At 37.4% G+C, this 12,047-nt stretch overlaps 1 protein-coding gene across 1 annotated transcript in view; it reads left to right on the forward strand.

Moving 5' to 3' along the window:
- Positions 1 to 911: 911 nt before the first annotated feature.
- Positions 912 to 12,047, forward strand: part of LOC105817186 (transmembrane protein 45A) — a 14,805-nt gene continuing 3,669 nt past the window's right edge. The window contains exons 1-4 of the mRNA XM_012652817.1: positions 912 to 1,092; positions 2,347 to 2,553; positions 3,864 to 4,048; positions 10,650 to 10,795. Coding sequence (XP_012508271.1) covers positions 951 to 1,092; positions 2,347 to 2,553; positions 3,864 to 4,048; positions 10,650 to 10,795 — 680 coding nt within the window. The 5' untranslated portion in view covers positions 912 to 950. The remainder of the gene's footprint in view (positions 1,093 to 2,346; positions 2,554 to 3,863; positions 4,049 to 10,649; positions 10,796 to 12,047) is intronic.

Genomic DNA, 12,047 nt, shown 5'->3' on the forward strand with positions numbered 1-12,047 from the left:
GTATCTGGCAAGGTGGGGCTAAGCCGTTTTCTCAATAAACCACAAAGTTTCAATGGGGTAGCGCAATAGAAGTACTTTCTTGGAAAACGAGAAGCAGGCTGATTGATCATCGTCTGTGTTATAGATAGGCCACACCACAGTTGCCCAGGCAGGGGGACAGACAGATAAAGGACTCATGTAGACTCTTAACTGACCCAGCCTGGAAGTGACACGTGCCAATTCTGCTCACAGTCCATTAGCCAGAATTAAAAATGGTTTCAATCCAACTGGAGGAGAGGCTGGGAAAAGAGTGGGGAGCAGCTCACAGATATTGGATGAACACTAACGGGCACATCCATTCACTTGATGCTTGATACTTTGAAATTATCTACTTTAAAAATTTTCTAGCCCACTTCACATCATTTCAAGTTTTAAACATAAAGGTAATACTTTCTTAATACTCTCCTTTTAATATTCTTGAAGGGCATCTGTATGGTGAGGTACATATTGTCATTTAAGGAAATTCTTTTGATCTCTGTGTTAAAAACAACAGAATTTTGGTTAATAGTTGTCAGATTTGGGTAAGCATTTAACTTTTCTAATCCTATATCTCTATAGAAAATGGCATAATAATCCCTCATTCATGGGTGTGATGCAAAAATTAGGTTGGCGATCGTATGTAAAACACTTGACGTAGTGACCAGAGCACGGTCAAGTGTTTATCAAATGTGACTTTTTATTTTCTTTTTATTGACATTTTTGATATTGTAGTGGATCTACTATTGTCCACAGTAATACAGGATCCTCTGAATCAGTGATAAATCCATAATCATTGGAAGACAGTGTACTTAATGGGGACAAGTGATGTTTTGTCCAGGTTCCAGAAATAAAATGTTTTTATCTTCTGTATGTTCTTGTAGGTTGTAGGGAATTTCAGAGGTCATGCTCTCCCTGGAACTTTCTTTATTATTATGAGTCTTTGGTGGAGTACAAGGAGTATTCTGAAATATGTCTGCAAAAAGCAAAAGCGAACCTGCTACCTTGGTTCCAAAGCATTATTCCATCTAGCAGAAATTTTGGAAGGAATTGCATTAGTTGGCATGGCTTTAACTGGTGAGTGGACCATTTCTGTGTTCTGTTTTCTCCTTTTGAGTATTTTCACATATAAAGAAAAGATCCAATATAAAGTCAAGAAATTGCTAAAATAAATTTTTTCATCAAAAATGTCTCTTAACACATTCTAATTGTAATTTCTCTCTGATACATTAATAATTTGTTAGGAAGGTGATACTCATGTTTATACAAAGACCTATTTATGAATTAGTCATAGTAGTTAACTTGCCTACCCAGTTAAGGTAAATATCCTTTATAGAATTCATTGGAGCTTCTGAAATCATTTTATATCTATTGTTCTGATCCCTGAAAGAACGAACCCATTCAAAATCAAAAACCATTTTGCAAACAACAGCAAAATAATCAAGTGATTATGGAAAAGCTTCAATAATAAATCATTGCCGATAGGTTGTAGAATATCTTGCCTCATGCACTCATTCTTCCTTGGTTCCTAAATTGGAGAAAGAGATTTGGCCACATGACTTATTAAGGCTTTTCCACTGACTATGAAGATTCTATGAACACGTGCTGTGTTTTTAAGGGTACCACTGCAGCCTCTCCTTTATAAAAGGTAAAACTTCCCATTTTCCCATTAGATTTCTTTATGCTTTATTCATGTCAATATGTCTTTGCTATGACCACAAATTACAGAGTAGTGTTTCCAAAGAGAGAAATTTCCTTGCCAAATTCTATAGACTAACAAAGAAGGCAGAATCACTAAGAAAGTTTAACTGTTTGCATAACTGACTAGATCATATGCTTATCTGTCTGGGCTTTCTCAGTTATCCTTAACTGAGGAAAAGCTGAACTCTTTAATATTTTTCTCCGGGATCAAGTGCAACCCCCTACTACATGGCAGCTACCCAAACATGCATAATAGTACCTAAGAAGAAAGTAATCAGCCTCCATGGGATGAATTGCAAGTCCATACCCCAAAATTATTCAGGATTTATCTTAGTCATTAGATTGGAATAGTCAGTGGAACTAAGATCATCAGCACTGAAGATCTGAAAGAGCTGTTTGACTCAATTGGTTATCTTTGACTAAAATTGGTGATTTAAATAAGCATCTGAACCTCTAAAATAACCCTAAAGCACCAGTGCTCAGCTGTTGGGGAACAGCCTCAGTAGAGGAATTGATGTCCCAAGATGATAGTAGATTGAAATGAACAATGAGCTGATCTTCCTGCATCTTCTTGCATTCTAGGTAAAGTTATGGAAAGGGTTGCTAAAACTGTGAAATGTTCTTCTACAGGCATGGCTGGGGAGCAGTTTATTCCTGGAGGGCCCCACCTGATGTTATATAAGAAGGGCCAGTGGAACCACCTCCTTAACTGGCATCATTTCACCATGTATTTCTTCTTTGGGCTGGTGGGCGTGGCAGACATCTTATGTTTCACCATCCGTTCACTTCCCGCCTCATTACCCAAGTTAATGTTGTCAAATGCCTTTTTTATAGAGGGTAAGTATAAGTGAGTATTTTTATGTGCCTTTCTTTATTAGTAGGCATTTGTGTAGCCCTTTACAATAATACACCTTTAATGTCTTGGTGCAGCCTTGATTGATAGGGCCATTTTTCTGGGCCATAATGGGTGTCCTAGGCAGGATGACAAAGATCTTCCCTCCCTATTGACTCATTTAGTAGAACTGGGCAAGCACACTCATTCAAAGTGCTTTATTCACCCTTCACATCTGTATTACAGACCCACTTTCAATAGTTACTTATGTCTGCATTGTCCTGGAGATTAACATCCTTCCACTTTTAACAAGTGAAAACTGAACTCAGTTAATCAAGCATGAATATCCTGAAGTGAGGCAACCACTCACAACAGAAGAGCCTTCACCATCTACTAACTAGCCCTTTTCATATCGATATAGCAAAACCCTGCCATTCTGTGATAAGTAGTGTCCAAAAAATTCAGCCACATAAAAATATGAGGTCATAATTTTGACAGGTTCATTAAAACAATATTTTTAGTTCAATTCCCAGTTCCTGTAGGAGGGAAAAAGAAAAGAAGTGTTTAATGATTTGTTGCCATTTATTGCAGGTATAAGAAATAGATCATGAAATTAAAAAAGGCCCAAATTAATCAGAAGGGAGTCACGCCCTACTGAGGTTGCTTGTGACATCTGAAAATAAAACTGTTACCCATTCCTGTTTGGGAACAAGGGCTAGATAAAAGATGGGTACCAACTAATAATAGCCTGATTCTTGTTATCTCAGGGTGTTGCTGTATTTTCAATGAATATCCTTTTCTCTTTATACAAATGAAAAGGATTAAGATGAAGGTGGCATCTATCCAGTGGATGAAAAATGCCATTAGTTTCTATTTCTTGGCACCTTCTCAGAGGATCTTGTCATAGCTGTCAAAGTCCACCCTTATGATTCATGAGTGGACTGAATTCCTTAAGGCGAGGCTTTAGCTTATCCATCTGTGTATCACCTTAATTCTCGTTCTCCTGCTTCTTTGTGCTTATTAGTCCTCATCTTGCATAGAAGATGCCTTGAAATATAATTAGTTGAAAATGTCAAGATGTGTTAGAGGAGAGAATAAAGGTTGGGGAAGAGAAAAGAAGGGTTATATTTCAACAATTCCACTCCAAATAGGCAGTGATGACTTCAAAAATGCTGCAGTGTTGCAGTTCTGTCGGAATCAGTGACACTGTGCTTTGTGTGTGTACAATTCTGTGGAAAGAGAGAGGGAGAGAGAGAAACAGTTGGTGGGCTTTGTTTCATTGAAAAAGACAAACTGTTTTTCCCTCCTCTATCAGCTTTTATCTTCTACAACCACACTCATGGCCGTGAAATGCTGGAAATCTTTGTGCACCAGCTGCTGGTTTTGGTCATCTTTTTGACAGGCCTGGTCACCTTCCTGGAGTTCCTCCTACAGAACAATGTACTTCTGGAACTTCTGCGTTCAAGCCTCATCCTGCTTCAGGGGAGCTGGTTCTTTCAGGTGAGTTGGGTCCTCCAGTAAATGCACCTGGTGTCTCTGCCTGTAATTGCTCTTTATCTGATGGGGCATTTTGCTCTTCACACCAGAGACTTCCCTCCAATGTGCTGCCTGTCATGGGAACATGGGCCTCTGAGAGGTGATGTTTCATAGAGTAGCCTGGTGGCTGTGGTGGGAGCATTGTCAGAGCAGCTGGGAAGGAAGTGGAATGTGCACATCTTCATCTCACACCTGAATAACCATTACGTGGGAACTCTGAGCTGATGCTTTTAGTTAGAAGCAGTTCCTGTTGCTAAAGCAGCTTACAGCCTAATGGGTGATAAGTTGGAGAAATATATGGAAGGCGGGAAAGAGAGGAAATTATTATTTATTGAGAAACAATTGTATGTCAGCCACTGTACTGAACTTTTACATTCATATGTAAGGGAGATGTAACAGAAGTAGAGGCTGACTTAGGAATTCAGACTAACTCTCTAAAGAATCTAAAATATTATGTTGCATTATGTGCATCTGTTTAGAATAAAGCATTTGAGTGCTTCTTTTCCTACTGCTAGAAAGTCCCTGTTTGGGAGAAAGATTGTTAAAAAGTATAATAATAACCTTTTCGAAACTCGTAAGGCAGGTTACTTGTTTTTTATCTATTTAGTTGTGGTCATGGAGACTCTCCCAATTTCCCATAGAACGCTCTCTTAATACTGCTGCAGTATCATGCCATAATTTGGTAAGTGCCACTAGACATAGGACCAGAGTTTCTGATCGCAAACGATGACGCTGGGTAATGTCTGAATGAGAACGTTTGATGTGGATAGTCAGATGAAAGATACCAAAATGTTAAGTTGGAACTCTTTAATTGTGTGTGTGTCTTCTAAAAAATATATTTTATATTCCTAATTGGTTTTCGTCTGATTGATCTCTCACTTTCTAATAGAAGTCTTTATAGTTTTATATTACAGATTTCTCAATTTCTCTTCAGTTTCAGTTTTTGCTTCACTATAAGGCTAAGCTCTGCCTCCCTTTTTCTAGTTTTTTGAGTTCTATGCTGATCTCCTTTATTTTCAATCTTTCTTGCATTAAAATAAATACATACAATTATATACATATCTCTATACACTACTATAGCTATCTCCCATAAGATTTGATATGTAGTAATTTTCACTGTTGGGCAGTTTTGAAAGCACATGCTGCCCTGAGGAACTGGTTGCTTAATCCAGAGGAAGAGGGCAAAGAAAGCTTCCAGGAAAAGGTGAAGTCAAGTTGGGATTTGAAAGATGGGTGGGGAGCCTGCAGCCTTTTGACTGAATGCAAATTTTACAGAACAAATCCTTTCATTAAAAGGGATGCAGCATAGAAAGATGAAGTTTTTCTTCCCTCCTCTGGTGCTTAAAAAGAACAATCTTGAAATCAGAAGGCAATGGGATATGCCTAGGCTGGAGGTTTAGGGTGACTGATAGTCTTTTGCTAATTTTGGTCTTGACCATTATATTAGTTTCCTGGGCTGTCATAACAAATTTCCACAAATTGGATGACTTAAACGACAGAAATTTATTCTCTTACTCTTCTGAAGGCCAGAAATCTGAAATCAAGGTGTTGGCAGGGTTGGCTTCTTCTCAGGGGTCCAGAGGGAGAATCTGTCCCACACTGCTCTCCTAGATGGTTGCCGGCAATCCCGGGCATTCCTGCTGTGGCAGCTAAGTCCAGTCTCAGCCTCTGCTGTCACATGATGTTCTCCCTGTGTGTCTTTGTGCTCCTTTGTCTTCACATGGCCTTCCTAGAAGGACACTACTCATTGGATTTAAAGCCAGCTCTAATCCAGTAGTACTTCACCTTCACTTGATCACACCTGCAAAGACCCTATTTCCAAATAAGGTCACATTCAGAGGCACTGAGAGTTAGGAGTACAACATGTGGGAGGGCCCAGTTTACCCCCCTACAACTGCTAACCCCTACCTCTGGCAGCTGGAGCACCTCACTTCCCAAGCAGGGGTGGATGGATAGTGTGGATGGCATTGGAGGAACATGGCAGGACTGATAGATGGGAACGAGGGAGCTGTCCATAGTTTTTTACACTCAACCCCAATTTGAAGGGCCCTTTCTTGACACAGAATTTCTCTGTCAACTTCCATGAATTTGCTGTGAGAGGAGGAACGTGAGAAGAACAATCTTGTGTTCCTGACACTGCAGCTGAAACAGCTAAGCCCTTGAACTGGGCGTTGACTATGCGACTTGAGTTTCCTTCTTGTTATTCCAAACAGTGAGCACAGAAGACCTAGAAATTTTTGCTTCCTTCTGGGGCTTCAGGGACCTAGGCTCTGACCAGTTGGCCCCACAGTGAGCTTTCTTAGCAGTATGCAAAGGCTTATTGCAAAACACTTACATATCCAAAGCAGCAGGCAAACCAGCTGGGTGGCATTCTCTACCTGCAGTTTCTGAGCAGACTCTTTAACTTAATGACAGATGTGTCTTCTGGCAGAGGTGTTGACATGTCCTCCCTTTAGAATGTAGCCCTGTTCTAAGGCAGAGTCCCCAGCCCTTGCTGGGTAGGCAGAACAGCAGTTATGCAAATATCTTTGCAATTATTTGGGGATGGAGGGCAGGGCCATGTGTTATTTAATTTTCCTATCTCTAAAATAGACAACAAATGCATTCTGTCTTTTCGGAAGACAGGGTAGAGAAGGTCAGGAAGAATTTATTATAAAGTACCCCATATTAGTTTCAACTATTATGATATTTTATGAAAAGTTATGATTTGGACATTGGTTGATGAATAAAATGCACAGGGCCAGTACAAAAGTAGGAAACCTTGGTCTACATTGCTCCACTTGGTCAGGAAGGTAACATGAATGGAGACTTGATGTAGAGAGCATGCTTCCACTCATGTTTGCCACCTGGGAATTCACGCCTAATCTTGCCAGATAATTCTATTTTTACAAAAAAGCCAAGAATGCAAACTTTTGTGTGATGTTCCATAACTTTTTAAAGTATTGTGAACTAATTCAAATTATTCTTAAAAACGTGCAGGTCAGACAATCAGATGTGGGTCAGGGGCTGCCAGTCTGTAATGTGTGTGTTGAGGGTAACATAGTACCATGTCTTCGTGGGAACAACTTCTATCTCAGTAACAGGTTGTTCAAACCATATCAGAGCTGCTGTGATGATGCAAACTGGCCTTTTTATCCAGGACACCGTCCTTCACATTCCCCCATATGGAAAGGCTCTGCGGTGAAAGAGACTGTGGAGTAGAAGAAAAAACAAAGAGTTTTTGGAGCCAGACACTCCTGGTTTAGAATCCTACTTTATTCATCCTGACATTTTGTAATATTGGGGAAGTTACTGAAGTCTCTGAGTTCCAGTCTTCCCCTCTGAAATACAGGGATAATGATGTCTTCTTGAGATTGTTTTGAGGACTAAGGATTATTGTGAAGTTTATGTGCATGAGTGAGGATGAAGTGCCTGGCACATGGTGGTACACCTGTCAGATGGTACAAATGGTAATTCTCTTTCCAAAGAAAGGGAATCCAGACATGGGAACACATGATTAAGGCACAAATATTAGTTTTCCCTGATTTATTCAGATTATTTGAAATTTCAAACAGAATGGAATTAATGTTTCACTCAATATTATAGACTAAGGGCTTTATTTCCCATAAGATTTCATTCATTAGATGTGTCATCATGGACAAGTCACTAAACCACCCAGTTTTCTTATCTGTATAATGAGGATAATAATACATTAAGATCAGGGTAACAATACATCTCTGAAGGGCCTTTGTAAGGAAACTCCTAAGCACTGTATCTGCCATAGTCAACCAATATATGGTAGACATTTGTACAATTATCCATAATAAAATCTTGGTTTTGAATCTCATTTAGTTCTAAAGACCTGAAATCAATACATTTATCTATCTGTCTACTTTTAATTATTTTTTATTGGGATAACATTCACATAACATAAAATTAACCATTTTAAAGCAAACAATTTGGTGATAATTTAATATATTCATGGTGTTGTGCACCCAACACCTCTATCTAGTTCCAAAACATTTTCATCACTGCAAAGGAAACCCTGGACTCATTAAGCAGTCACTCTCCTTTTGTCTTTCTTCCCTGCCCCTGGCAATCACTAATCTGTTTTCTGTCTCTGAGTATTTATTTATTCTGAATATTTGATGTAAACAGAGTCATACCATATGTGAACTTTTGTTTCTGGCTTCTCTCGCTTGTATGTTTTCAGGTTTCATACATGTTGTAGGATGCAGCTGGGACTTCATTCCTCTTCATGGTTGAAAAATATTCCATTGTATGGATATATATACATACATATATATATATATATATATATATATACACCACATTTTGCTTATCTATCATCTGCTGATGGATATTTGGGTTATTTTCTTCTTTTGGCTGTTAAGAATAGTGCTGCTATAAACTTTTGTGTACCAGTGTTTGTTTGAATGCCTATTTTCCATTCTTTTGGGTGTATACCCAGGACTGGAATTAGCAGGTCATATGGTAATTCTACATTTAACTTTCTGAGGAATTGCCAAATTGTTTTCCAATGTGGGAAACGGGGGTTGCACCATTTTACCCCATTAGCAGTGTATAAGGATTCCAATTTCTCCATATCCTTGCCAACATATGCTATTTTGTTGTTATTATTGATATAATACATAGGATTATACATAGGAGGATACAAAGTGGTATCATTGTGGTTTTGATTTGCATTTCCCTAAAGGCTAATGACATTGATCATCTTTTCATGTGCTTACTGACCATTTGCATACTTTCTTTGGGGAAATATTTCTTGAAGTACTTTGCCTATTTAAAAAATTTTTTGTTCAGTTTTAGGAATTCTTTATAAATTCTAGATATTAATCCATATCAGATATATGATATACAAATAGTTTTCTTACTTGCTATGAGTTATCTTTTCTTGACATTGTCCTTTGAAGGACATTGTCCTTTGAATTAAAACCAAAGGTTTTAATTTTGGTGAAGTCCCATTTATCCATTTTTATTTTGGTTAATCGTGCTTTTGCTGTCATACCTAAGAAACCATCACCAAATTCCAGGTCATGAAGATTTCTCCATATGTTTTCTTCTAGGAGTTATATGATTTTAGCTTTTATATTTAGGTCTGTGATCCATTTTGACTTAATTTTATATAGGACATGAGGTAGTAGGGGTCTAAATTCATTTTTTAACATGTGAGTATCCAGTTATCCCAGGACCATTTGTTTATTTTTTCAAACAATTTTTTTGTCATGCTTTATTTTTCCATTTCTTTTAACAGGATGACCAAAGACACAGTCAGAAGTCAGTAAACACATATCTAAGAAACTTCCAGCATCATTTGTTGAAGAGACTACTCTTTCTCCTATTGAATGGCTTTGGCACCCTTGTCAAAAACCAGCTGACCATAGATATATGGGTTTATTTTTGGACTCTCAGTTTTATTTCCTTGATCTATATGTTTGTCATTATGTCAATACCACACTTATTTGATTAGTATGGTTTTGTATTAAGTATTGCGATCAGGGGGTCTGAGTCCTCTAACTTTGTTTTTCTTTTTCAAGTTTATTTTGGTTATGCTGTATCCCTTGCAATTCCATGTGAATTTTATAATCAGCTTTTTCCATTTCTGCAAAAAAGTCCATTGGGATTTTGATAGGGATTGCATTGAATCTGTAGATTGCTTTGAGTGTGATTGCCATCACAACAATGTTAAGCCTTCCAGCGTATGAAAATGAGATTACTTTCTATTTATTTAGGTTTTCTTCAATAACTTTCAATAATGCTGTGCAGATTTTGGTGTAAAAGTCTCCAACCTTTTTGATTAAATTTATTTCTAAGTATTTTATTCTTTAAATGCTGTCGTAAGTGGAATTGTTTTCTTAATGTTGGGGGGTGTTGGTTGTTCATTGCTTGAGCAAAGAAATGCAACTGTTTATTGTGTGTTAATTTTGTATCCTTGAACTTTATTGAACTCATTTATTAGCTGTAATAGATTTTTTGGTGGATTCTTTAGGAATTTCTATATATAAGATCAGGTCATCTGTGAATATAGTTAGTTTTACTTCTTTTCAATATGGTTGCCTTTTATTTATTTCCGTAGCTTAATTGCTATAGCTAAAATTTCCAGTATAATGTTGAATAGAAGTGGTGAAAGTAGACATCCATGTCTTGTTCTTTATCTTAGGGGGGAAAGCTTTCGGTCTTTCACTATTGAACATAATGTTAATTGTGGGCATTTATTTATTTTAAAAAACTTTTTGTTCTCTAAATTTGAAATAACAGTGAAACTGCACATGTAGACACCTACGACATTCTTTAAAAGTGCATCTATTCTCAGAGATGATCACTGTTTATATTTTGTAAATTTATTATTAAATGTCCTTTAAAATTTTTTTTTCAAAAATATGACATAGTAGATACTGTCTTTATTAATAAAACAGGCAACAAAACCTGATGCTTTGTCTGCTCGATCTTGGATAATGAGAGTTATCTTAGTTATTATTCATCTTGCAATGAAGCATTGTGAAAGGTACCATTTTTGAGAATGTGTTTGGTTATTTTAATATGTGCTTTTTGTTTTAAATTACAGATTGGTTTTGTCCTGTTTCCCCCCAGTGGAGCTCCTGCATGGAATCTGATGGATCAAGAGAACATTATGTTTCTCACCATATGCTTTTGTTGGCATTATGCAGTAAGCTTTATCATCATTGGAGCGAATTATGCTTTTGTTACCTGGTAAGTTAGTGATTTCTGTTCGTGGACGTTCTCTTTCTTGGTATATGATCATCAAGGCTCAATAACATTGAATTTAAAATTCAAGTGGGGATTTCATTCTGACCATCCCACAAGATAGGGTAGCATAACAGAAAATTATCTGTAAACACAGAAATTTGCAGTAAAAGGAATAAATCCATTTATAACCTTGGAATAGCTCAACAGTATCTATGCTGTTCTTTTGACCCATACATTACTTGTCAGTGCACTTTTCTATGTCTCTCTGTCTTTGTATACGCTACTTGCTCTTCTGAATGGTCTCCCCACCCACTACCTGCAGTGAGGCCTCCAGTTACCCAGGTGTGCATCCTGCAATTATAGTACTTTTTAAGCTTGGAGTCAGTTTTTGACCAACATGCATGTGTCTCACTGAATTTGAGTGCCTGATTAATTGCATTGACTCTAATGTGTTTAAAAGTAACATTCAGTTGAATAATACATTTTTTTACAAGGACCCCAATATAATGTTTCATGAGTGGGTAAGGAGCAGTATAATAGATCAATAAGAACACATATTCCTAGCTCCACTGTCTATCAACTGAATGACTTTGGACCATTTAGTTAACCACATTAAATTTCAGTTTTGTTTTTCACTAATGGAGATAATGATAATACATAAAGGAGATTATATACTTAAACTGCTTAGGACATAATGAGAGCTTAATAAATGTTATTGTCTCCTTGTTGTTCTTGTTGTTCTTGTTATTCTCCTCCTCCTCTTCCTTCTCTTTCCTTTTTGTTATCAAAAAATGAATGAAGTATAGACCATGAGCATGAGGAATTTTTAGACCTATAATTGGGACTAAATTAGAGAGACAATGAAAATATAGTGTAATAAATGGAAATAGTAGAAGAATAAAGGCACTACTGGAGCTCAGGGGAGGTGTCCCCACAGCTGAAAATGAAGCTGCAGTTTGAAGAATGAGCAGCAATAGAAAGGGGTGGTCACAGTTCCTCTCTCTAAGGTGATTAATGCTAAACCACAATGGGCTTGGCTGATCCCAGTTACTAGGCAGAAAGGCTCTAGCGCCTAATCCTTCAGACTTCAGTGCTGATCAATATCTTCTATGCCTGCATGTTCTCTATCTACAGTGTTCAATATGGTAGCCACTAGCTATTGAGCAATTAATGTGGCTGGTGCTACATTAATTTTAATGAATTTAAATATCCATACATGAATACCGGCTACCATATTGGTTACTACCCACCAGCA

This window comes from Propithecus coquereli, unplaced genomic scaffold (assembly GCF_000956105.1).
Source record: "Propithecus coquereli isolate 6110/MARCELLA unplaced genomic scaffold, Pcoq_1.0 Scaffold40, whole genome shotgun sequence".
Classification (NCBI taxonomy): domain Eukaryota; kingdom Metazoa; phylum Chordata; class Mammalia; order Primates; family Indriidae; genus Propithecus; species Propithecus coquereli.